The 27,449-nt window shown below is 39.1% G+C and overlaps 1 protein-coding gene across 7 annotated transcripts in view; it reads left to right on the top strand.

The window, feature by feature from the left end:
* MIER3 (MIER family member 3) overlaps positions 1 to 24,974 on the top strand; it is a 49,732-nt gene extending 24,758 nt beyond the window's left edge. Inside the window, exons 1-14 of one of the 7 annotated variants that reach the window (XR_006281393.1) lie at positions 5,770 to 5,807; positions 6,680 to 6,704; positions 9,231 to 9,376; positions 11,613 to 11,747; positions 13,128 to 13,248; positions 14,140 to 14,225; positions 14,449 to 14,521; positions 17,300 to 17,451; positions 17,956 to 18,037; positions 19,125 to 19,216; positions 20,497 to 20,624; positions 20,792 to 20,937; positions 21,040 to 21,863; positions 22,649 to 24,974. Coding sequence is in view for 5 of the 7 variants with exons in the window: in XM_043514637.1 (XP_043370572.1) it covers positions 5,799 to 5,807; positions 6,680 to 6,704; positions 9,231 to 9,376; positions 11,613 to 11,747; positions 13,128 to 13,248; positions 14,140 to 14,225; positions 14,449 to 14,521; positions 17,300 to 17,451; positions 17,956 to 18,037; positions 19,122 to 19,216; positions 20,497 to 20,624; positions 20,792 to 20,937; positions 21,040 to 21,497 (1,656 nt within the window). In the remaining 2 variants the exon portion in view is untranslated. Of the gene's footprint in view, positions 1 to 5,708; positions 5,903 to 6,469; positions 6,705 to 9,230; positions 9,377 to 11,612; positions 11,748 to 13,127; positions 13,249 to 14,139; positions 14,226 to 14,448; positions 14,522 to 17,299; positions 17,452 to 17,955; positions 18,038 to 19,121; positions 19,217 to 20,496; positions 20,625 to 20,791; positions 20,938 to 21,039 lie in introns of those variants that run through there. The other 6 variants (XR_006281392.1, XM_043514637.1, XM_038403112.2 and 3 more) reach the window with 6 other exon arrangements.
* The last annotated feature ends 2,475 nt before the right edge of the window (positions 24,975 to 27,449 follow it).

Raw genomic sequence — 27,449 nt, 5'->3', positions numbered from 1 at the left:
TACAAAAGGTGTTCCCCCCCCCCCCCCCGCTCTCCTGCTGGTAATAGCTCATCTTACTTGATCACTCTTGTTACAGTGTGTATGGTAACACCCATTGTTTCATGTTCTCTGTGTATATAAATCAGTGCATTTTCCACTGAATGCATCCGATGAAGTGAACTGTAGCTCACGAAAGCTTATGCTCAAATAAATGTGTTTGTCTCTAAGGTGCCACAAGTACTCCTTTTCTTTTTACTAAGAAAAAACTCACTGCAAAGTCTGATTCCCGGTGAGAGAGGAAATAGGTAATAGGTAAACTGAAACCCAAATTGGATATCTCCCGGCTACAGCACCCAAATAAAAATAAACCAGTTTTATTTTTTGTTTACAGATTACTTCAGATATTACAGTAGAACCTCAGAGTTACAAAAGCCTTGGGAATGGAGGTTGTTTGTAACTCTTTCAAAAGTTTACAACTGAATGTTGTCTTCATACAGTTTTTAAACTTTACTATGCAGAAGAAAATGCTGCTTTTAACCATTTTAATTTAAATGAAACAAGCACAGAAACAGTTTCCTTACTTTGTCAATGTTTTTAAACTCCCACCCCCTTTTTTTTAGTAGTTTACATTTAAACACAGTTCTGTACTGTATTTGCTTATTTTATTTATTTATTTAGGCCTCTGCTGCTGCCTGATTGCATACTTCTGGTTCCAGACATGGAAGATACAAGCCCCTTAAAGTTTACATCAAAGAGAAAAAGACTCTCCACAAAACTTTGAAAAATGTGATATTTGTCAAGAAAAAGCAAAAGAATGCAAAAAAAATGGTCAAAAGTTATCAGTTCTGGACAGAATTCTATGATGCTGGCAGCGGAAGCCAGGAGAAATAAACTGTGCTGGTGGCTACTGGATGAGTTTTCTAATGTAGATGATGTGCCACCAATACTCTATCAGAGGGGTTGCTTTCAGAAATACACAAGCAAATCATATTTGGTACATGTCAAATTTGTACTGAACCCAGGAAAGAAAATGAACTCTGAATCTGATCAGAGAGTGTCACATTCACCTGCTTCTGTAGCCACCAGAGCAAGCACAACCTCTCATCCTGGTCCTGTTGCATTGTTTGCTTGAGAAAAAACACACAAGAAAGATAAGAAACTGCATATAATAGAAACGTTTGAGAAAGCAACCAATCTAATGGAGGTAGCACTTCAAAGAGCAGATGATGACATGTTGCATAGAATATTTGTGGAAGACTTGATTGCTAAGGATACAGTTTATCCTTTCTACTTGAGAAAAAACAAATCTCTTAAACCAAAACCATCTAGTTACCCTGCAACAATACAGTCACCTTAGGATACTGCATTTTATCAGCTGATTGAAGAGACAGAGAATCTTATGTACAACAAGAAGGCTCTTCTGTCAAACCTGTGAAAAAGATATAAAGCCCTACTTCCCTCAGCCATAGAAACTGCAAGCTATTCCATTAGTAAATTACAGGCAAGATCAGAAAAACACTATGGTTCTGCAATTTCATTCCATGCACAGCATGGACTAAGCAAGTCTACCTTTGCTCTATGCAGTGCAATAAAAATAACTGATGCTATCTAAGCTGCTAGTTTCTGAAGCAGGAAGTTAAGTCATCCAAATGTTTTCTGGATGTTCTTCTCACAAATGAGCCTGATGAATAGCTTTCTAATAAATAAGTGTTTTTGTATAATGCCACTTCAATCCTTGTGTGAAATAGCTAAAACGAAAGCCTCAGAATATTATCCAAAGCCAGGTGATTGTAGTGTAAAAGGTCAGTTATTTTTGTGCCCCATTGGTGCAGGAGTTTGTCCTTTAATTGATAAAGAAGCATGTAATTCAGCCAGCAATGAGTATCATCCTTCAGGAGACATTCAATGAAGGTACCTCTGAGTTGCAGAGTGCATAATATTTAACAGTTCCAAAATGACCACACTACTGCACATAAACCTTGCTGCACACCTATGCCATGAGTTTGGGTCTCACAATTTAACTGACATATTACACCTTCATGGATTCTGCATCAATTATGATGAGCTGAGAGGGTTCATTACTAGTGCTGCAAAAACTGAAGTAGAAAGACTCCGGAGAGGAGTGTTCATTCCAATTAGAATTGTACCACTTCAAGCTCCTCGAAATCCCATCCATGAAGGAGATGATAATATAGACATCAGTGTATAGACCATTGATGGAAAAAAAATACATTTCATTCAATGGCTAGAGTGGTATTTCAAGAAAAGTCTGAAGATACTTCTTTTGATGGTGGACTATCATTGAAGCAGGGGAAAGCAAGGTCATTTACTCACCCCAGGCAATCAGAGTCTCTTACTCAGTGTTCAGCATTTAAAAAAAACTTAGAACACATCTAGAACCAACTCACCATGAAAAATAAGAAAATAAATATTTGAGAAAATAAACTCATCACCTACATATGAACACTGTTTGAGATCTCCCCTGGTGTCTTTTAAGATTACTACAACATGAGGTATTACCAATACCAAATGATGTCCACACTCCACACACCATTTTGGTTGATTTCAACCACAAGCTTGCAACTAAGAACTCCTCCAAAGCAATTGCATATGCATCTATTGTGGATGCCAAATCAGTTGACGTGGCCACAGTCTATACTATCATCCTGAAATGTAAGACCATCCCCGCTGAGTCCCCCGCACTCAAATCCCCACCCCCAAAGAGCCCCACACTCCCTGCACCTGGACCATCCTGACAAGCCACCCCCCCATACCCAGATCCCCATCCCACTGAGCCCCAACCAGTTTCATCTAAACTCCTACCCCACAAGCCCCACTCCCCCAGCACCCGGACCCCCTTGCCAGGTCCCATCTCCCCCCTGCTAAGTCCAGACCCCCCGCTAAGTCCCAACCACCTTCACCTGGACCTCTCTGCAGAGTCCCATTGCCCCTGCATCTGAAACACCCCAACGAGCCCCTGTGCATCCAGATCCCTCCCACACCTGGATGCCCCACAGAGCCGCTCACACCCAGATTGCCCCAAACAGAACCCTCTCACTCCACACCTGGATTCCCCCCATACTAAGCTCCTCCACAGTTGGATATTGCCAGGCTAAACCTGCCAGCCCACACCTGTTGCATCTGGTGTGGAGGGGCAGGGCCCTGGGGTGTATCCATAGGTGCAGACTTCTGCTCGCGTCAGTGGATGCTCAACCCTCCTCTGCCCCCGACCCTGCCCCGACTCCACCCCCGCCCCACACCCTCTCGCCCACATTCCAACCCCTTCTCCAAAGTCTCTGCCCCCTCTCTGCCCCTATTCTGACTCCTTCCCCAAATCCCCACCCCAGCCCCGCCTCTTCCCTGCCTCCTCCCCTGAGCACGCCATGTTCCCGCTCCTCCCTTCTTCCTCCTGGAGCTTGTTATGCTGCCAAACAGCTGTTTGGCGGCGGCAAATGCTGGGAGGTAGGCGGAGGAGTGGTAACGCGGCATGCTCAGGGGAGGAGCTGGAGGCAGTGGAGGAGGTGAGGTGAGGTGAGGTGAGGTGGGGGGGCATGGGGAAGGGAGCTTGGCTGCCAGTGGGTGCAAAGCACCCACTAATTTTTCCCAGTAGGTGCTCCAGCCCGGAAGCACCCACGGAGTCAGCGCCTATGAGTGTATCTGGGGCAGGCCTGGCCCTTGCTCTGTGTCATGGTCAGCTGCAGCCTCACCACCGAGTCTGTGTCCCCAGAGAAGGAAGGGGAGGCTGCAGGGTGATCACCCACCTCCATGCAGTCTCTATTCCCCATTGCCATGCTGGAGCTTCCATGTTTATTTATTGACAAATAAAACTTGCAGAATTTTAAAATATTGTGTGCAGAATTTTTATTTTTTGGGTGCAGATTCCATCAGGAATAGAGGAGGGAGGAGGTACTCAGGTAGTTCCAGCATTTGTCTGACAAACAGTGGCTGACACTCAAATGGTGTTTGAGTTTGCAAACATCATTAAAGAGCTTGATGATGCTGTAACTCAGCATATGCTGCCACTACTGGAGAAATTTCAAATATGGGGGTAGGTTTTAGAGTAGTAGCCATGTTAGTCTGTATCAGTAAAATCAACAAGGAGTCCTTGTGGCACCTTAGAGACTAACACATTTATTTAGGCATAAGCTTATTTATAAGCTTATTTTATTGGTTGCATCTGATGAAGTGGGTTATATCCCACAAAAGCTTATGCCCAGATAAATTTGTTAGTCTCTAAGATCCCACAAGGACTCCAAATATGGGGGTATCTCCTACATTCAAGTTCTAGGATCATTTTCTCCAGGTTATGTAGATACTACTTCTAAAAGTGAGAGGATGATTGGAAACTTCGGCTATACACACACATACACAGTGTGCTAGGCTTCCATACTTCTTTACTACAAACATGACCAACTAAGCCATGTAGATACCAATCTACATTACTGACATGTTGACACATATATATATATATATATATATATATATATATATATATATATAAAATTCGATTTCGTTGTACCCTTTAGATTGTTGTTGTGATGTTTTGAGGTCAGAAAAAACAACAACCCTATTTTGTGTTTTGAAATGATACATGGAATCATTACGTTAATAGGAAGGAATGCAAATAGTTGAAAGTGGTCATTTTAACATGTTGATGGTGTCATTATCTCTTTTTCTATGGTAATGACATCCCTTTACAGCTCTGCATCATATCTCATCTTAAATTAGACATAATAAGCTTTCAAATGATGTATGACGTGCGTGTATAGAGAAGGTACTTTACGACAACCAAATTGGTGGTGTTTGCCACTCACCTATATGCCAGGTTTCAGAGGAGCAACCGTGTTAGTCTGTATCCGCAAAAAGAAAAGGAGTACGTGTGGCACCTTAGAGACTAACAAATTTATTTGAGCATAAGCTTTCGTGAGCTACAGCTCACTTCATCGGGTGCATGTGGTGGAAAATACAGTGCGGAGATTTTATATACACAGAGAACGTTCCCTCAAGCATATGCCCCTGAGCATCACTCATTAGTGTTTGTGCTTTACCCAGGAAGAGTGCAAAGGAGACCGCTCTTAATGGATCTCACAGAGGAAGACAGGAAGGCCGTTCTCTTCTCCGGATGGGAGAGGAGTGCCTGGGCAGCTTTCCTGCATATTGTGGATGGAAAGCGTCCTTTCTGACTGGGGTAGGGTGAATCTGGACAGCCCTCTCTATTGTGGCGTGAAGAGCGTTCTCTCAGGAGGGTGCCTGGGCAGCCCCCCTTGTGGGATGGATAGCGCTCAGCACCCTCTCAGGTGCTCCTGTATCGTGGAATGGGGAATGCACTCTTGGGTTGGGGTAGAAAAGTCTGGACTTCTGTGTGGTGTGGTGGGGTGGGGTGGGGAGCAGCCAGTGCCCTCTGGGGATGGGGCAGGGGGTCCCAGCGGGCAGCCCCCGCACTGTGGGGTGGGCAGCGCCCTCTGGGGATGGGGAGCAGAGTCCCAGGACAGCCTCCTGTGTTGTGGGAGGGGGAGCGCCCAGCACCCTCTGGGGATGGGGGTCCCGGGACAGCTCCCTGTGTTGTGGGGTGGGGAGAGCGCCCAGCACCCTCTGGGGCGGGGTGAGGGCAGACCCTGGAGGGAACAGGAGGAGGAGGAGGAGGACGACGGCGGCCCCTGGGGGCTGCCCTCGGCTGGGCTCTGCGCCGCCTCCTCGCCGACCTCCCTTCTCCCTCCCTGGCCATCTGCGGCTCCGGCTCCGGCTCCGGCTGCCATTGGCTTAGCGGCCCCATCCGGGCACTTGGCGCAGCGCTACCGCTCAGCCCGAGCGGTCCCAATATGGCGGAGGTGAGCGGGGAAAGCGGGCAGGGGCGCTGGGGTCCGGCCGGCTCGCTGCGGGGCCCCGCCGCGGGGAGGCCGCTCGCGCTGGTCCCGCCGGCCCGGTAACCTCCCTCCGGAGACGGGAGGCCGGCGGCGGGGCTCCGGGGGCGGCACGGGGGCTGGCCGAGCCGTCCGCACCGGGGCAGCGGGAGCCTGCGCGACTAGGCCGCGGCCGCTCGCTCTGCGGAGCGGGGTGCCGGGTCCCAACCTCGGGGCGGCGGACAGGCCCCGGGCGCGGCCGGGGCGGGCTGGTTCCGTGGCCGGGGCGCGCAGAGGGGCCCCAGCGGCTAGCGAGAGGGGCAGGGGGAATTGGCCGGCGGAAGGAGGAGGGAGAGCCGGGCTGGGGTGCGGGGAGGAGGCGGCGGCGGCGGCGGCCGGTCCGGCTCCCTCCGTCACTCCCTGCCCCTGTCAGCTCCTGGCCGGGCCGAGGGAGCAGGGGTGGCTGGACGGGGCTCCTTCTCCGGGGCCTGTCAGGAGAGCGGGCCGGGGAGAGGGAAGAGAGGAGAGGCGGCGGAGGAGACGCAGCAAGCGAGAGACTGGGGCAGCGGGGATTGGGATGGAGGGGCAGGGCGGAGGGGACGGGAGAAAAGCGCTGAGAAGGAGAAATGAGGCGTCTACCCTAGAGGGATGGGGAGAGACAGGAGGTAGCGGGGAGGAGGAAGAAGAAGAAACCTGGGGGAAGGACAGAGAGACTCCTTCGCAGAGAGCGATGCGGGGAGACAGGGCACTTGAAACGACTGAGAAATCTACCTGTTAGCCGAGCTGTAGGAGTCCTCTCCTGATTCCCATTTGCAGCGCATCCATCTAACATCTCTGCCTCTTTCTCCTTTATGTTCCAGGCTTCCTTTGGAAGTTCGAGCCCAGGTTTGTCCTGTTTACTTCCTTCTATGGTCCCAACAGCTGGGTAGCGTTTGTTAGGGGCTGGGTGACAGGTGCTTCTGTCAAAGACCCATCACAAACTTTTTCTACTTCTTTACAAAGTTCCCCCTCCCAATTAGTTCACTTTAAATGTTTTATTTCCATGTCTCCAGTTTGCTGCCTAATAACAGATGGAGTGTGCTTTAGAGCAGTTCTCTCACCAAAAATGTAGTCTCAACTAATTACCCAATTATTTATCCTTGTGTCACCTGTGTTTTTTTTTTTTTTTAAACTTTTGGAAGTTAACTTCTTAGTAAAAATATGTAGACTTAAGAGAGTGACTACTTTACTGATATCCTTTAACTACAAGCTCCTACAATTCTGATACTTGTTATTAACAAGTTTCAAACACTTTTCAGTTATTACTTAGTCTTTCGTCTTAACCTTAATATTAAGTATTATTATTTATCCCCCATCTAAGGCCTCAATCCTGAAAAAAATTATACACATTTAACTTTACACATGCAGATATTCCCACTGACTTCAGTAGAACTGTTCATGTGTAAGATTAAGTTCATGCATAAGTGTTTCTAGGATTGGAACTTTATTTTGCTTTTGTTCATGAACAATTGTCATTCTTCAAATGAGCTCAAAGTAATTTTATCTTTGATAACAAAAATTAGTGTTTATAATTTAACTGGCTGCATTTTAATTACATTTGTTAAACTTACTAATTTAAAATAAATGTTTACATATCTGAATAAAAATACTTCGTCAGATCCATTATTGAATATTCCAAGTTAGATAAGTAAATGGTATATTTTTGTTTAAAGACTGTAAATGGAATATGCTTTCCACTTTAGTTATACAAACAAATGTAAAACAACGGAGTGCAGCAATTGGCAAGTGTAGTTTTCAGAATATATAATGTCCTGCATTTTATGGGAGGGAGCAGTGTCTAAATAATGTAACTAAAAAATTCAACATGTAAATGTAGTTATTGTAATTAAAAGGATATTATCAACTAGTTTTAGGCTCTGTAAATTTTGAGAGTTCTACAAGAACTAATATGAATTGTCAAGTTTTAATGGATGCTTTTTTAAATATAAAAGGAAAAACTTTTGGTTTGAAATGTTTCCCTGCAGTGTTGTGAACTCAAACAATATTGTTCTAGTGAGAACTGGAAAATGAAACTGAGTGTTTGTTTTATTTCTGGATAATGAAAATAATGTTGAAAAAGAAAGTAGATGTTTAAATCTAGAAAGTGAACAAGAAATTAAATGCTTTAAAAATCTTCAGTGTTAGCAATAAAGGGAAGGATCTTTAAAAATTAGTATTATGAGACTTTGCTTTTGAACCCAGAAGTAAGGTGAATATTTTTATGAATCCTAAGACCAATATGAATGTTTCAATGAAATTTGAAATCAGTTCCTAACAAAAATATTTCTGGGCACTTTCTGCGATCTAAAAATTGCAACATAGTGCTAGTGCAAAAGAACCTGAAAGTGAAACTGAATGGAAAAGAAAGTGTAACTAGCTAGTCTGTCTTCCCTAGCTGAAGGAATGCAATAAGTAAATAGAATAGTGAACAGTTACTTTTTTAAAGTTCTTTGTTTCAGTAATCTGTGATGATGAATGTAGTCTTGTAGTGTAGAATACTTATTTTTTTAAAATGTTTTAAATCTAATGGCATCCTTTCTAATATTGTCATAAAAATGTATTTAAATTAGAAAATGCAAAGCAATAGAATTGTGTTTAAAAAAACAAAACAAAACAACAACACTGTAGGTAGTCACTTAACTAATGTAGCAATTTCTGTTGGACCAGATAGTTGCCACTTACATTATATTCCAAATAAATTAATAAATGAATGTAGTCGGTTTCTTGTTCTGTATCTTGTTTGAGAATTAGAACTCCAGTGGAGTTTGTTCCTCCATTCTGAATAAACTACATAGAAAGCAATGAATTTTAATGAAACATCTCATTCATGGGACTAAATTCTTCTGACATAGGTGCTCAATTCTTATTTTGCTATTAAAAGAAAGTTGATTCATCAGAACAGCTTTGAAGCTAGGCTGGTTATTCTAACAGTGAAACAGTCTCTGGTCAAAAACAGGCTCCACAAGCAACATTCTGCTTCTAGTTACAGCATCAAATCTAAAACCTTGTGTCAGAACTATATTTTACATTATAATGCTCATTTTGGACATGTTTTTTAAGAATCTCATGGTTCTTATCTTATACACAGTAAAATGTGTAGATAGGACTAGACTTTCTGAAATTGACCTAATTTGCATCACTTTCAACATAATCTCCTTAGATCTCCAAGTGGCTCAAATTGCAGAGCAAAAAATTGTACCTACAGTTTACAGGTACAAAAATGGAGGCCCAGTTAAAGCCATTTGAAAACTTGTTACTCTTTAGATATAGAGTAAGGATTGACCTTCCATTTAAAAGAATGCACACAATCTTATTTTGATTATAGTATGGCTTTGTATGTTGGTAAAGTGATTCATATTATTTTTCTTGTAGTTGGCTCTTTATCTTCTGAGGATCATGATTTTGATCCTACTGCTGAAATGTTGGTACATGACTATGATGATGAGAGAACTCTTGAAGAGGAGGAAATGATGGAGGAGGGCAAAAACTTCAGCTCTGAAATTGAAGATTTAGAAAAGGTAGGAGAGTGGCTTTTGACCTTCTTTTTCTAATCATACAGCTACACTGTACTTACTTTAGTAAATACAAAGGATGTTCTACCTTCTTTTTCATTTATCTTGTTTAAGGAAATTCCATTGAAACAATAGTAAATGCCTTTGCAGCCAATTTAAAATAGTCAGATTTAGCTATTGGATATAAGTGGGAAGTGGAACTCTTCAGTGGGAAGTTACCACAGGACTCAGTAGATCAGTTTCAAAGATTTCAGAGCTGTGTTAATTAAAAGTACTTCCCTTCTAATTAATATGACAGTAGTGCTTTTGCTTTGGAAGAGAAATTACTTACCCATGGAACTAGTTTGTCTTGTGTTTATAGTATCTGATACCACTGTATCAGTTCCTCTTTTTATTAAGAGGGAAATATATTAAAAGCATACACCACAAATAGTATTTAATGAGGACTAGCTTCACTTCAAATCGGAATATTGATAAAGCACAGTATAAACTATTTTATCATGGCCATGATTTCATTCTTACCATCAATCGCTTTATTCCATAGCCTTGTTTAAGTATGATGGGCCAAATTAATGGTGGTTCTGAGTCAGAAAATGGGTGTAAGTGAGTTTAGCTTGCATCAATGTGCCGTTCTGTAAATGGGCAAAATAACTTGGCCCCTCTTGCTTTATTTTACACTCTTCTGTTAGTAGCTTTTCTTGTTACACCCCATCTTCATCCTTGTCTGTGTGTCACCCATTTTGCACATCCACTAAATGTCAAATTGATGATAGTTATACTGCTGTTTGCTGAGCTGCTTATAGCACCATTCACATAGCTGCAGAAATCTAGTCCAGAGATTTCCAGGGACATGCACCTGGTAACGCCAGATCTGAAATTGGCTGTATATGTTTAATAGTGCAAGGTTGTATTTGCTGTATGTGGGACAACACTGCACATTGGTAGGCTTCCATACCACCAACTCTGTCCTTTAGAAATTACCAATTTTTGTTGTAGGTTTCATACATGCAGTTGTAAATCAGAAATAACATGGTTTTAAAAACTACACTTGGTAAACTATTACTCCACAAAATTACCTATTTGCTGCTATTTTGGAAGAGAAAGAATCAGTGCCAATAAATTAAAGGATATATTGTTTTAGGTCACAATCCTGCAAAGATTTAAGCATGTGCTTAACTGTACTCACTGTGAGCAGTCTTTGCTGGAGCCTTAGATGACTACAAGAAAAAAAATCACTTAATCAGAATGTGAGTTCAACAAGAATTTTAAACAATATTTTTATAACGCCCTTGATATGAATCAGGCAACTGAATAATGCCTGGAAATTGCCATTTTGTTAATTGGAATAGGAAAAACAGCCTGATGACATGTAACAAGACAGTATTATCAAAAGCTGCTGGTATGCAGTTGCCCTCCCCAGTTCTTCCTCAGCTCACCTTCTTCATCAGTCTCCCTATTTTCTCCTCCTCCTTCCTTCCCCAAAACAAAAAAAACAACTGGGAAGTCAGTATAAAAAGTATTTTTGGGAGTGGGTAGAAGCAAAAACTAACAATTGCTGTGAAAATCTGTTGCTGGCTGCTTTTTGTGTCTCTGGCTGCAGCTGTGATTATAACATCTTGCCACCTTGTCAGTCTTTAAGTTGATAATATGGTTGCTTCCTGCTTCACTATTTCATATTTTTAAATATATAGTGGACCCTTGCTAGAGCGCGCATTGCTAGAGCGTGGATTCGCATATAGCGCAGTGATGGATCCCAAATTTTAAATTGGGATCCATGGTAATGCGGCCCCTACTATAACGCGGTAATGCACATGGATCCTGAACCCCGCGTTCTAGCGAGGGTCCGGTGTATCTGGTATCATAAAGAAATTTTAGTTAGTTAATCATACTTTACACTGGATCAACTGATTATAAACTGTTTTTATATTCAATTAATATTTACTTCTAAGCCTTCTCTTGTATATATCCAGTAAATCATTTTCGGAGAAATTTGAAACAGATTTTGAATGTGCCTCAGTATGTGATTATGAGCCAAATTCAGCCATGTGTTCAAAAAATTTGAAATACCCAATTTTTTTTCTAAAAAGGCAGTATTCTTCTTTTTGGAATTGGAGAGTTATAATCCTTTTCAATTCATTATTAAACTATTTCAAAATTAATCTTGTCCCTTTGTGCCTGTACAACAATATGAAGTATTTGACAATGTTAAAATGTTAAATATTTATAACTTTTCTTATATTAGGAAGGAAGCATGCCTTTAGAAGATTTACTGGCTTTCTATGGCTATGAACCTACAATTCCAGTTATAGCAGGTTCCAGTGCAGATAGCTCCCCAAGTGAACTTGCGGATGAACTGCCAGATATGACTCTGGACAAAGTAAGTCAAAAACATTTTTATCTGTATTTAAGTTTAAAACTAGAACCTGCATGATCTTAGTCTTTCTCTTGGTATACAAAAGTTATTGACACCTATTTGTCTGAATGCAAAGTATCCACACTAGTTGTCTTAATGGACATTGAGAATCTGACTCTGATTTTACTTACTTACAGTACAATTGTAAATGAGGCACAATTTCATTAAAGTTATTGATGCTAAATGAGCATAAAAGAAAGTAGAACCAGTTCTTGAGTCATTTGTAATGTTAAAGACTTATAATTTTGTTTTGTTTAATATCACTTTTTAAAAAGTTAAATGTGGAACTTTCAGTAATGTGTGTGAAGATGGGGAGTATTATTTATGGCTTCAAATATCTTATCAAAATATCTGTGGATACACAATTAATTTGAAAACTTGCCCCTGAATACTTCGGAGTGTTTCTTTCAACTGGATATGAAAAGTATTAGATTTGTGGCAGGTGAGAGAGAAACTTTCATATATGCAGAGACTGGGTGTATCGTGCAATTAGTATAAAACCTGAAACTTCAGTGTTTTAAATTGTGACTCTTGGAGATGTTTTTTTCCAGTTATCCTGAACTTTTAAACTGACTGCTGGGCACTTTAGAGTCCATTAGGATGCACATTTCAGTGTTACCGTGTGGTTACAAAAAAATGTGGTCTGGATTGTTACCTGGTGCATATCCATATGCAGTTCTTCCTTTCCAACTTCTCTGTGTGGAAGGGGGAGGCTCAGATGCATCTACAAACTCTGTAGAAGTTGCTTTTCACTATTAGCAGAAGGAGACTGAGTGGGGCAGGACAACAGGATTCACATAATCCTTTGTGCAGTCCTGCAGAGAACCCTAAGAAAAAGAAATATGGTCTGGACTGTATTAATTCTTCCACAGAGTTCTGGGGGACGACGTGGTCAGTGATCAGTTCCTGGTAGTGTAGCACCAGTGGAGTTGCGATGCGAGGACTAGGGGAAACTCTAGAGGGGTCAAGTGATGCACAGCCATAGGGTCTCCAGAGATCCCTGGGCTGCTTCAGGTTTGGGGGCAATCCCCAGTGGGTTTTTTCACTGGGGGCAACTCTGTTCCCCCCCCCCCGCCCCCCGGGTTTTTAATGAGGTCAGGATGAAGAACCTCACAGTCAGCTCTGGAGTGAGTGGTAAAAACCACTTTTTTGGGTTTCTTCAATATTTCAAAAATCTTAGGAATATGATTCTGATTTTTTTGTGTTTAAGTTTTTGGGGAGTGTAGAAGAATAGAATAAATTTTGGCAAAAAGTTAGATAATGTGTTTGCTAATATAACTTCTAACTTGCTAGCTCCAAAGACTTACCAACCTATTCTTTGATTTTCTTTCTTTAATGATACAGGAGGAAATAGCTAAAGACCTCTTGTCAGGTGACGATGAAGAAACACAGTCTTCTGCTGATGACTTGACACCATCAGTTACTTCACATGAAGCTACAGACTTCTTTCCTCGACCTTTAAGATGTAAGAAAACTAATGCTATAGTAGTGCCGAAACATTCTAAGCGCTGTATAGATATATAGAAAGATTGTCCCAGTTACAAAATTAGGGCTCAATCCTGTAAGGTGCCGACACCATTGATTTTACTGGAAGTTGAGGAACACTGGCACTTTGCAGGATGTTCTAAGGGTATCATTTTTTGTTGAGATTACTGATGATTCTACTATAGAATCTGATACTTTTCCATTGAGTTGTGATCACAGAAAAAATATGATGGATTAATTTCTTGACAAATACCCAGTTATTAATTTGGCCTTTATTTGGAGTGCCCTCTTGTCCTTGTTTACAGGAAAGGGTAAAGAGGAGCACACAATCAACTTTCTTTTACTCTACTATTTGTTATTTTATATATCTACCATACTTCTCTCATACTTCTTTCCAAATTGATACATACTTGTTTAGCTCAATATTTTAAATGGCCCTGAAACAGCTGGATAACAGAATTTTAAATGGACAATGTAGAGAACAATTGCCTTTAAGATTACTTTGCTGTGGTTAACTCTGGGTTAAATTGTAGTACTAGTATCTTTCTGTTTTTGTTCCCCAGACCTATACTTGCAGTGCCATTGAGACAAATTAACGTAGGAAAAGTATTTTATTTCCTTTGACAGTCAGCTATCCATTTCTAACACAATCAGTTGCAGTGATAGTACCTTCTACTGTTTAACTTTTATGCGGCAGTTCCACAGAAAAGCAAATTATTAAGAAGAGCTATTGACCATTGTCTCTAAATGAAAGCAAATGCTCTTGTTTACTTTTAAAGTAAAGTAAAACAGATGCAGTCATGTAGCTCTATGTGCAAACTGTAAAATACTGCGAACTAACGCTTGTTTTTGTGTGTGTGTGCATATAAAGCAAACACTACGTATGATGGAGATAAGGAATCGGATGGTGAAGATGTTGAGGCAGACACTTGTAATTCATCTGAAGATTTGAGGAAGGTAACTGAAGTATTAATTACTTACACATAATAAATCTCAGTGGAATTTTCTTACAATTTGTTTTTATTTGAGATTCTTTTTTTATGTATCTAAGACAGTGCTTTAATCTTGGAATCAAATCCATCTTGTATTGACATTTTTAATGCTCACATGTCTGAGAGTGTAAAGTTAAAAGTGTGTGCGTGTGTGATTTTTGCTTGTTTGTTTTGTTTTAAACCTTCAGGAAATAATGGTTGGTTCACAGTATCAGGCTGAAATCCCACCTTACCTGGGCAAGTACAGTGATGACGAAAAGGGTAAGTTTTTCTGTTTTACTTCTGCTTAGTTAAATAAAAATATTAAAATTTACTTAAAAATAATGAGGTAAAAAATTGACTTCAGAAGTTATAACAATAGTAGCCAAGACAAAATAGACAAAACAGTGCAACTAAATTATCTCATTGTAATATTTAATCCCAATGAATAACTTTGGATATAAAATTCTCATAGAAAAGGAGGAAATAAGAAAAATCAAATATTAAACCAGAAGGAGGATAATACTAGATGGAACCATAAAATGGCTCCAGGAAGAGCTTGTTACCCACAGAAAATTCAAACTGCAATTGACCATGAGATCCATTATTCAGTGATCTTCAGAAAGAGCATCCTTGCTTGTCTTTTAAAGAGGTCAGGCACTTCAACCATAATCAAAGAATATTATTGTATTGCCTTTAGACTGGCACAGCTTTGTGGGATACAAAACTGCTGCAGAAAAACATTAAGCAACAAACTGTTCTAAATAATTTCTTTTTACTGGCTGAGTAGTTTTGGAAAGAGAGAAATCCTGTGATCATTCTTTTCTTTATACCATTTGTTGCATAGTTCTGTCCCTATCTAAAATTGAAGTAAAAATTAGTTTCAGTAGAAAAAGAGTGAATTTATACAGTTTAGATGAGATTTTTATCTGATTACCTTTACCATCCAGAAAGTTGGGGCAGAAACAGCTGTAGGATTCAGAAAAGGTAAGTATTAAAACTGAAACTTCCTCACTACCAGATACATTCGGAAATCTTGGACCTGATTGTAGAGTGCATCAGTAACTGGATGGTATTCATTATTTTTTCTGTATACTTTCAAAATTGTTTTGAATTACCTTTTCTACCTGTAAAATTCTATCGGAAAACAAATCTAATCAAACACAAGCCTGTGGGTGCTTTTGGTGTTTTCAGACTCCGTTATGCCATTTGTCTATAACTCTATTTTTATTCACAGGTTTCAGAGTAGCAGCCGTGTTAGTCTGTATTCGCAAAAAGAAAAGGAGTACTTGTGGCACCTTAGAGACTAACAAATTTATTAGAGCATAAGCTTTCGTGAGCTACAGCTCACTTCATCGGATGCATTTGGACAAAAGCTTATGCTCTAATAAATTTGTTAGTCTCTAAGGTGCCACAAGTACTCCTTTTCTATTTTTATTCCTCTGTTTCCTTTCTGGAGTTACTTTTTTAACAATTTAAAGTTAAATACAATGATAGGGAAATACGACCGCCTTAAAACAGTTGAATATAGTGCTAAGTAGTTTGGCTATTAAAGAAAAAATGATATCTGGAAAGCCTCAGGATCGGGTGTAGGAGAGAACAGCTGAGAGGTTTATACAGCTGTAATATTACAGTAGTCTTGTTATGGGTTTTTTGTCTTTTAATAAAACTCCTGACCTTTCCTAAGATTTCATTTTAGAAATTAGAAGTACATGAAATGTACATTTTTGGTAACAGTGACAAAAGCAGTGGTGATTCTGGTGGCGTGGTCTTTGTGTTCCGTGGGCCAGCTCTAAATTCAGTCTTGTAATGTTACTGTTTGTGAAAGCATCTTCTATTCTTGGGTAGCAAAAGTATCTTATAAGGTGACGGGGGTGTTTTTGTTGGTTGGTTGGTTGGTTGGTTGGTTGGGTTGTTTGTTTTTAAATCCCTCCTCATTTTAGGAGGTGCAGATCCTTCTCACTCTATTGGGCAGTAGCAGCCTTTGATTCCTTTGACTGCCTTGGATCAGATAATTTATCTAATTTTGCATTGTTTTCAGACTGTAGGAAATGTTAAACGTAATGTCAAAAACGTCTGTTCGTAACATTAAATATTTTAATAGCAGGCAAACTGGGTTTTAAATTTGAATGAATGTTTGCTGCTAATGATAATTAACGCTCAAGTCATGTCTTGTTTTTTGATATACGTAGAAGATATTTATAAAAGCCACTTACTTGCATATTAGATTTTTTCCAATGTGATTTGACATAAGATGTATAAATTCACAACCCAAACTCATTACAGAACTTGTATGTCCCTTACGCTAGTAGTTGATGACTATTTGAGCCAGAAATCCCAATATTAGCTTCAAGACAGCCCTTTTAATAATATATAGCAACAAGTTTTTTTGAAGACAGTGATTGCTTAGTGACCTGCTTTTTTACAGCATGGAAAGTGTTTGAACTGAGTGAGGAATAAATGTAGTGCTAGAATTCATATTTTTTACTGCTCATTTATTGGTTTATTCTTTTTTACTGTTTTCAAGGATTGTGTGCAACTCTAAGCAAACAGAGATGTGACTATATTCACTAGTTTGTAAAACACCCAACTTTGTCATGTGTAAATATGCATACATTTCTTGATTTGAATTCCCTAGTGGCCAGTAGATTTTTTTTTTTTTTTTTTTTTTGGCGACAGGTCCTTGTCCTTTGAATTCAGTCCCTTCCCTCCTTTTCCAATATAGCCTGAATCTGTTCACCTTTGTGGCACAGTGCAAGGCATATCTCTTCAGTGAAGTATTTGGTATTTGTGCATGTGACGAGGTGCTGTCAATATGTTTGATCTGATTACCTCTAGCTATTTTCTTGTCTTCTATTTTTGGGGAAGCTGCTGATTTCTTAAATCGTAGTTCTAAAACATTTGTGCCAGAAGCTAATGTATATAAATTCAATGGGGCCATATAAATTTACATCTGCTGATATTTGGTCTACAGTATCAAAAACAAGAGGATAGGTGTGCATGCTCTCTCACTCACACTCATAACCTTATTTGTATCTCAATGGATTTGCCTCTTAACAGTGTATGAAAATGAAGATCAGTTACTTTGGAGACCTGAGGTGCTTTCAGAGATTAAGGTTAAAGAATACCTTTTTGAGACCTCGTTAAGAACTGGAAATGAAAAAAATATTGGAAGAATTCCTGAAGGAATACACACACGGGACAATGAACAAGTATGTTTTATATCCTATCCATTTGTGACACATTGCCTTCAAACTAGTGTGCGTTCTCTTTGTGCGTATGTGTAACAGGTAAGAAAATAGTCAAACATTTCTTTTTCATAGGAAGTGCAAAGTAAGACTCCGATCCTGCCAGTACTTAAGCATATACTTAATATTAAGCATGTGAATAAGGATTGCCAGGATTGGGGTCTATAATATCAATGTTTGTGATACAGCATGTGTATATGATTATGTTCTAAGCAAACAGTTCTCAGTATAACTCACATCCAGATTTAGATATCCACCTATATTTTCTTGTGAAACCTTATTTTAAGTGGTATGTAACTTTTTGTTTACATTTTTTGTTTTGTTTATGAAATTTTCATGTCATATAGTTAAAAATTAATTGACTGTTATGCGATTTGATCACTGAAGCTAGACACGGTATCTTAAACTGCTAAGCTACAAACTTTAAATGACTTGTTTTTAAACAAAAATATTTCCTTAATTTCATAGGCACTCTATGAACTACTCAAAAGTAACCATAATATAAAAGAAGCAATTGAAAGGTATTGCTCAAATGGAAAGGCATCTCAAGGTAAGAGATTTCTGAAATAGTAGGGAATACTTTAAGACTCTCTTCAAAGTTTTAATGTACAGAAATATGGAGACCAGGTTCTCAGCCTTAGGTCATTACCCTTTTCACTACCTGAATGGGACAAAGTAGATGTAACGTGACTGTAGCTGGCCAGTTGGGAATTTCTACTGGAGGAGTTCTCAGCTGGTGTAAAGCTGGCAGAGCCAGTTCCTACACCACCAGCAGTTCTCTTCCCTATTCTGATGGGATAGGGAGGAAGTGGAGCACAGCAAGACTGTGGCATTTCTCAGCAGTTTATAGAACTGCTGCTCTAACTCATGCCAAGGCTGCTTGAGAATCAAGAAACCATAGCTGGCTCTGTGATGTGGCCCCACCCTTTCCTGGACTGAACCCTGAATGTATTTCATCGGCACAGGATAGCTCCACTTTATGCTTTCCTTAAAAGTTAGTAGAGCTGATCCATACAGATAACAGAGGGGTCGGTCTTTCACTCCCTGTAGTTCCCTTTCATCCTATGCACAGATGAAAGCAAAGGCACACTTGGGGCTTGGTACTGCAGAAACATTTTCTGTATAGTGCTAATCTCATTCAACTGCCATAGACTTAAAAAGAAACTTATGTGCCTAGGGAACTTTAATGGTGGAAACTCTGGCACCTAAGGATTTTATGTGCCTCAATGGTCAGGCAGCAGCTAAACAAGGGTTTTGAGGATCTTGGTGGTGCCTAAATGATGGATTTAGATACTTAAAGTAGCAATTAGGTGTCCAAGCCCTTTTGTGCACCTGGACCTGGACGACTAAAAATAAAAAAAATTAATAAATGAAACTCTGTAACTATCCTTCATCATTCACTGAACGAAGAGTGCATCCAGAGTTGATGATTAGCAGATTCAGTCTGTTTTCTAACAGAGTATAATTAGAGGCTTCAGTGTATTAAGAATAAGAAAAATTCTAAAGAATTTAGCCGTTGCTCTTCAAAGTGCATGTGGATTTTCATGAATCTTATCAGTACAAATGTTTGTAACTCAGTATCTGATGGAAATTATCTGAAAATAAGTGCTGTTCTTATTTTGGGAATCATCTAGAAGAGATGACAGCTTGGACAGAAGAAGAATGCAGAAACTTTGAACATGCACTTCTGATTTATGGGAAAGATTTTCATCTCATACAGAAAAATAAGGTAAGTGTTATGTACTTAAATTGGATGGAGAGAATGGTATTTTAGTCACTTAAAATCTATAAAAGCAACTAATTTATCAGAAGCAGTGCCTAGAATGAAATAAGGGGCAATGTATTATAGCTGACTTATCATTTGCATGCTCACAAACATCATTCAACAGTCAACATTTTCAAGATCAGTCAACTTATTAGTCTCTGAAATAGTGTTGTATTCACATTGCATTCATTTATGCATTTATAATATAATTTTGTTGTTATACTCTATGCTGCTCTGGCTTTGCACTGCCCTGGATTCATTCTCTGAGTCTAGACCAGGCAAAATAATAAAATACATCTTAATTAGCCTATCCATCTCCATTAGCCACCAGGGGCTTGGAGTTCTGCAGCCACATAGGGCTCAGCCACTAAGGTGCTGGCAGGAAAGTGGAGTATTGTGCAGTTGTCATTCAACAATAATTCTTTTGGCTAAGGAGTGGCGATGTGACTGACTCAGCAAGGAGACCCATCTACCCCTCAAATGGAAGGATGGACGCTACTGTAAGGGGATGGAGGGGAAGGAATAATACATGGAATAAGAGCCTAGATAGACTTAAGGATTGGTACTCTCAGAAACTTTTTCTCCTTTGTATAAGGGAAACAAGTATATATGAAGCCTCAAATTGCACAGTGCATGTAGATTCATGGGGATAATAGAAATAAAATGGATCTTCTGGATCATCTAGACCATCTCTGAGGACTACTTCCATTTTAATAGTCTAGTTTTGCACACACCTGTTGTTGTCGGAGACTGACCAGTCTCCGCTAACTAACCTTACAAAAAGGAGGGTTTCCATTATACCTTAATTATTTTCCCTTTTAGCTTATTACTTTTCATACTGCTCTTAGCTTTCCTCCCTTTTTTCTTAACTTAACAATTTATGAAGAGTCAAAATGTGCCGTTATGAACTGAGATTGAGCCATTAGTCTACTCAGCTACAGAAAATCCAGTCTTTTTTTTTTTTTTTTTTTTTTTTTTTTTAATATAAGTTTTACATTGAGACTGAGTGTCCAGGACAGAAATTAAATTGTCTTATCGAGTGGATATAAAATAAGTACATTTTCCAAATTTATATTATTAGATGACTCTCTTAATCAAAAATGTAACTTGCTCTTGCTATGGGAATGATCTAACTAAAGAGAATGTACGAGAATGGAGAAGATGGAGAGTACTACAAACCTGCCCCCTTCACCCCCCCCCTTTTTTTTTTAACAAGCGTGTTAATTCTTCCTGCCCCATTTTAGGTGAGAACTAGAACAGTTGCTGAATGTGTAGCATTCTACTACATGTGGAAGAAATCCGAACGTTATGATTACTTTGCTCAGCAAACAAGGTTTGGAAAGAAGAGGTACAACCATCATCCAGGGGTCACGTAAGTACAGAGTGCTTGGAATATATCCTTTCTGTTGTCAGTTCTGCCTCTAGAGGTTTTTCCAACTTTTATCAGGGTGGTGAAATGCTGCAGTGATGTTGAATTAAAAAAAATAAAATCCATCTCCTAGTCACACACCTGTTTCTAATATAAGGATGTCTTTCTAGGGACTATATGGATCGGTTGGTAGATGAAGCAGAAGCCCTTGGTGGAGCAGTACATTCTTCAGCCTTAACTTCTAACAGCAGAACAGAGCCCATTCCTGATCAACAGCTAAGCATTCTGAACTCTATCACTGCCAATGACTTGACAGGTAAATCAAGAAAAATCAATATTGAAGTTTAAAAGACTGTTTTCTGTTGTAACTGTACCTCAAAGTCTATTTTTATTTAAATTGTGTGCATTTTTTTTTCAGCATTGACCAATAGTGTAGCTACAGTCTGCCACTCTACAGATGTGAACTGCTTGGAAGATGCCTTTTCTCCTCTGGACAGCTTACCCCGAGCACCAGTTAATCATGTGCCTGTTGTAACAGAAGAGTTGCTTACCTTGCCTAATAATGGTGAAAATGATTGTTTTAATTTATTTGAGACTGGATTTTATCACTCGGAGTTAAACCCGATGAACATGTGCAGTGAAGAGTCAGAGAGACCTGCCAAGAGATTAAAAATGGGGATTGCAGTCCCTGAATCCTTTATGAATGATGTTTCTGTAAATAACTTGGGTGTGGACTTTGAGAACCACACACATCATATTACCAGTGCCAAAATGGCCGTCTCAGTGGCTGACTTCAGCAGTATATCTGCAAATGAGACAAATGGTTTCATCAGTGCCCACGCTCTACACCAACATACTGCCCTTCACTCAGAATGATTCCAGTGGTGAACTACAAAAACAGTGGGTACTTAATGCAGCAGCAAACTTGATGAGAACTGTCAGGTTTGCTTAGTCTTTCACTGGAAGTTTGAACTTTATGACATCAGTGATGTCTTTGTATGTATAGAACTATATCTTGATTTATCAAGAATAATTTCATTTTTCAATCCATACGTGTGGAAATGTCAATGATGTTTGGCAGAGTTTGGGATTAAGAGAACTCTGGTGCAGCTTTAAGCTCTGCTTCAATTTTTTTTTTAAAGCCTGTAGACAGAGGTCACCATCTCAAAACCAGCAAGAAGTTGTGAACTGATTGGAGTGGCTTTTGCCGTAACAGATGCAGTGGAATAACAATGTTTACAGGTACAGATCCTGATTCCTGCTCAATGTAGCATTTTATTTTTTTTTATAAAGGCAGGGATGGGTTTCTTTAATTTAAACTGCACAAACAAGGATGTTTTTTAATGGAACCTTCTCTCATGTGATACTAAACTAGGGCACTTCAGTTTACAAAGCAGCGAATTCATCTTGGTGGAAGCGAGCACAAGGGACTGTATGAGCAAAGTGTGAAGACATACACTTAGATGCTGTTGCAAAAATATAGGCCATGGCTACCTTACACAGAAGTAGTTAACTGCCAGAAGGTTTCTGTGTACTTAAACTTATCGGCTAAACAAATGCATTTTAGAATATTGTATTCTGATGGGGTTTTGTCCACAACTTTGAAGAGTGTAATGTAATAAATAACACCAGTTATTGTGTATCAACTTTTTTCTAAGGCAGCTGATGTATAAAGCCACAGTCTGCACAGTTTAGGATTGACCACTAAATGGCTTATATTTGGGACACACCTTAAATTGTTTGGAGCACTGCAGTTCATTTGAGGGACTATCTAGATTTTATATAGTGCAGTACAACCTTGAAGTATACATTTTGAAAACTTTCTTTAGTATGGATTACGTTTATTTCTTTTGGCAAGTCATTTGTCTCCAAATGGCATTTCAGTACTTTTCTCAATAGGGATTGACAGAAGTACAAGTGCATCTCATACTCAAAATAATTGTTTATTCCAATCAATTTTTTGGTGAATATTCAGATGAAATTTTGGGTGACCATAAATGATTCCATTTAATACCCTTTTATTTAAGTTGTGTTACAGATTCCGACAAAACATAGTATTGGTATGTGATATGCTTCCAGAGCATACAACTTTCAGGTTTGTGCTTTTTTTCATTTTTTGTTTACAAGATTCTGAAGTTTAGCCCAGTACAATTGAATTGCAGTAGACTTTCCCTCACGCACCCAGACTTTTCTTTGCACTGTCTGTAATGCAGATTTAATTGCCACTAATTTGCTTGCATTTTTTTTAATGCTTAAGTTTGACTGCATTGGTAATATTTGTAGTAATTGCTTCAAGGTTATGCTGAGTAATATAGTAGTAGAGACTTTGGGTAGTATTTGAAAGGGACGAGGGTATTTATTATATATACTGTGAACTGCATTGACATCCGGAGTTTTGGATGCAGCGTACCCCCGAGTTTTCTTTACAGCATTGTAATGAAGATTGCTTTGAACTGTTTACGCAATAGCACATTTACCATAAAAATTAGTTTAGCACAGTGGACAAAAGTAGTTAGCGATAATTTGTTATCAATTCTTTAACTTAAATCTGAAATATGTAATTCTAGTAAGTACACAGTAAATAACGGGTAGCCTTGGCCCTGTGTTGTACTCTGACATTTGTAGCCAAGTTGTCAGCTTCTTGTTGCTGTGTTTTGTGCTGAACTTTGTACCTTGTTTCTTTTGTTTATGAATCAACACATTTTATGTACTTTTTGTAAAATACTAGCCATATTTTTTCATTGTTATACATACAAGTTTAACTATGGGTTTACAGTGGCTGGTCTGTATAAAAATCATTACACAAAGATGACTGAATGCTTATACCAGTTGCACTTAAATGAACATGCCCATTCTCATTAGCTGATGCAGTAATATATTCAGTTTATCTATGCATTGCTGGGATCTTAATATAGACAGAGACTTGTCTAAAGTTTGGATTGTCAGCAAGTTGAATGGACACTTTAGTTATTTAATAAAGACTTTTTTGACCAAAATTCAGAAAATGATATGAGAGAAAAGTGATTTCCAGCTAGTCTAATAGATTTTTAAATTCTAATCTTATTTAGCCTCTTGGCTAGCTAGCTGGTAACATTTACTTTTAATTCCTTGTTAAAATGAGGCAATAATTTGCAAGATTTGTAAATATGTACATTCTGCATATCTTTTTAGATATCTATTTCAGTATTTTCTGACTACTTGTGTATAGTAACATTTTTGTGCATGCTTGATGTGACATTCATAAATTTGTACCACTATGACTTTATCCTTGTAAAATAGCTATTTATTGAATTTTTCTTTTAAAAGCTGGACTTACCTGTTTTTCTCTCAGTTTAAACATTTAAATGGAGAACTTGTTACTGTTTATTAAAAGAATTGCGTTTTTAAGGGTCAGCTTGAAGATAACTGAATTGCAACCACATGAAGAAATTATATTGCCTTGATTCTTGGATGGTGAAGCACAATTCTTGTAACAAACTGTGATGAATTCTTTGTCCTTTGCCATGTTTTTTTTTTTTCTTCATATGAACAAACCAAAAATCCATAATGGGCAATTGCAGTGTTGGTAGATGTATATTTTCTGTACAGGGAATCTGAAGAGGATAGCTGATTCATTTAGAAGTGTAACTGGTGCTGTGATTATAGCAATACTTTTACTTTTGTTAGTCATGTCATCTTCTCATGCTAGATTTTTAAATGTTTATTTTTCCTCTTGTCATGGTCAAACTGCTGAATTTACTTGAAGGATGTACGTTACTGTTTGCAGAATACTAAATTGTGTACAATTAGGTCAATGAATTGTGCAATTGTTTCCTGTTTTTAATTTTTAAAACTGAGGGTCAAAAATGTGTGAAAACTTCAGATCCAGTAGAACATAGTAATACTACATAATATAACCAAAGTCTCTAGTGAATATTTCAACTTTGAATGTAAACTAACGGATGAACTGACCAACAGGGACACTATTTGCCCAGAGTTACAAGCACATTATCTACAAAGGGGAAACTAAGTACAGTAATTTATAAAATGACAAGGTTACTATTTTTTTAATGTTTTTCACTTAAAGAAGGAAATTACCGATTATTGTTTAAAATAGTATAGTTCTGATTATGGCCCTCTTACGCCACCAGTGATTTCAGCCTTTCCCAGTTTGAAATAAGCACCCTGTGTATAATGACTTAAACCAGTGACAATCGGAACAAGTTTTAGTATCAGATGTTCAAGAGGAAGTCGCTATTGTTGCATTGATTTTAATATTTGTACATAAACACTGATTTTTTTGAGCATTATTTTGTATTTGTTGTACTTTAATACCGGGTGTACAGTTCCAGAAATAAATGTCTGGAAACCTTTTTTTTCTTTTGTAAAATTGCTTTCATGCATCTGCAACACATTATTTATCACTTGAATATGTCCTAATGTGTGAATGTTTTTTAAGATGTGTAGGACACTCACTTTGATTGTATGGCAATATCTGATCTAGTTACTACATAGGCAAGAGAGATTCTTTGGACATCTATTGTAACAGAAAGGCACAAACAGTTATGTTTCACTCTGTTACTCATCCTGTAAACACTGGCATCAGAACAGCACATTTTGGAATATTCAATAGTAGTATCAATAAAATAGCACTTCTCAGCTGCAGACGATTTTAAAGAAGCCTTACCTCCTCCTTGGGGGGAATGGGAATGTATCCTATCCCCCAATGTATATGGAAACTATGTCCGAGCTAAAGTGACTTGCCCAAAACCATCTGAGGAGGGTTAAACCAGATTAGAATGTTCAATTCTTGGCTTCCAGTGCTCAGACCATGCCTCTCTTGAGCAAGTGTATTTGGGCCATTAATTTGCAACTGAGTATTTTTAATATCTTTGATGAGATTAGCAAATCTAGGAGTAATACTATGTTGTTATGCTCAGCATTACAGCACCTACCCTCTGGGTAGCCTGCTGTCTGGTGGAATCCTCAAGCCCAAGGTAGAGAGCCAGGCTCCCCACACACTGCATGGGGAGAGCTAAGTGCCTAAGAAAAGGATCCTTAGAAGGCAGCAAGCTCAGCAAGAAGCTGCCTAAAGAAGCCAGGAGTGAAAAGCCAAGGAAAGGGGTGGGGAGACAACTGGGGCGAGGAGAGTGGCTTAGGCACCTGACCTGATGTGCCTCACTGATAGGCCAGAGAGGTGCCTCTTTCCTTTCTGGATGCCCAGGCATCCATCTTCAGCTGGAGTAAGGCACATAAGCCAGGTCACCTGCCTAGGTAGTCCATGCCCTAGCAGCTGAATACTCCCTTCCCCTTGCTCATATTTAATAACTTGCTCTCTCTCCCTATTTTTCCCTGTGCTCCTGGCTATCTTTTGAGAGTGCTGTGTTCTGCTCCCCCTACCCCAACCTCTTGGTGACTTGCAGCAATGTCCAAACAGGTATCAGGTCCTAGATTTGCTCAGGGTAAATGTACAAGATCAGGCCTGGCTGGCAAGATAGACCCTTCTTTGTGTGAGAATGTCACTTTGGGACCTCTGGGACTTTTGGCATGTGCTAAGGCTCTGAGCAGCTCATTAACTGTGGGGTGGCATCAATGTTTAGGCAGCTTTGTGAATGCCAATTGGCAGAAACATATGACCTATGGTATTAGGTAGCAGCTGAGTGGCAGTTTTGAGAATGTCAGGTGAGGCTAAACAGTAGATCTAGGTGCCTTAAGAGTTAGGTCACTGGAGTATCTTTGAGGATCTGAGTCTCTGCTTCCCCTCGCAGGCATGCTTATAACAGTTTCTCTCAGTGGCAGCTTTCTCTAATACACACCCGCAGCTTGCCAAACCAGCCCCCAGTTGCTACATTTGCAATTGGGAAGCCATCAGCCCACACAGTTTAGCTTCTGATCAGGCCTTGCCATGCAGCTTATTACCTTAAGGGATGACTTCTACTGTTTCCAGTTATCTCACTACACAAAGTGATCCCTCCTTTTAGCCTGAAAGAGGGTCCATCAGAGGAAATGTAAATGCAGCTGCTGCCTAAACTTACTATTGTATGGATGAAAAGAGGATCTTTTTCCTTGTTCGCCCACTTTGACTCTTACGCTGGTCTGGTCTGGTCTGAAAGAACAGAGGACTTCCTCTTTCAGTTGCTTCCGTTCCTTTATGAAAGCTGAATAAATGAGTAGATGCTACAAATTCTTTTGTATATTGCTATATAATTTGAGGCAGTAATTACAAACTAAGCAACTAGACTACATAACTCCCTGCTAGAATGAGTTCTACATTAAAGTGAATTTGAGAAACTACTATTTAGAGTATGCAAGACAGAGACCCTTTGTTGCTACGAATCAAACTAATATCTGTTTTAACCACAAACTTAAATACTAATCAGGGTGCATACAATTAATTGTTTACAGCTATCAGAAACCAAGCAGGATACACCTAGAAGTGGAAAGGCACTAATAAATGAATTAAGAAAAAGTGAAGTGTTATAAGAAACAATGGTCAAAACTAAAATTATAGCTGCATTTTTGATGTGTCCAAAAAACATCCTATAAGAATCAAAATGGAAGACTTGTAAAGAAATAAAATTGGTTGTAAAGTTTGCCAGTCTCTTTTCCCTAGGTTATCACCCAATTTTTAATCTATTGCATATCAAATCTTATCACTTCTTAAATCACATATAAGACAGCAATCACTTCATGTCTGTTTTCAACATGAAGTACATCTATATGACAAACAATTATGGCAGAGTAGATACATTGTGCTTATTTTTGTATAACAAATTCTGCTCAAGATATGGAGAAGATTTGAACTAGTCAAATTAATGTTCCTAATTCAGATTTTGGAATGTCATTGTA

This window comes from Dermochelys coriacea, chromosome 5 (assembly GCF_009764565.3).
Source record: "Dermochelys coriacea isolate rDerCor1 chromosome 5, rDerCor1.pri.v4, whole genome shotgun sequence".
In the NCBI taxonomy this organism is placed as follows: Eukaryota; Metazoa; Chordata; order Testudines; family Dermochelyidae; genus Dermochelys; species Dermochelys coriacea.
The sequence above is the reverse complement of the archived record's forward strand: the minus strand, read 5'-3'. Positions and strand labels throughout refer to the sequence as shown.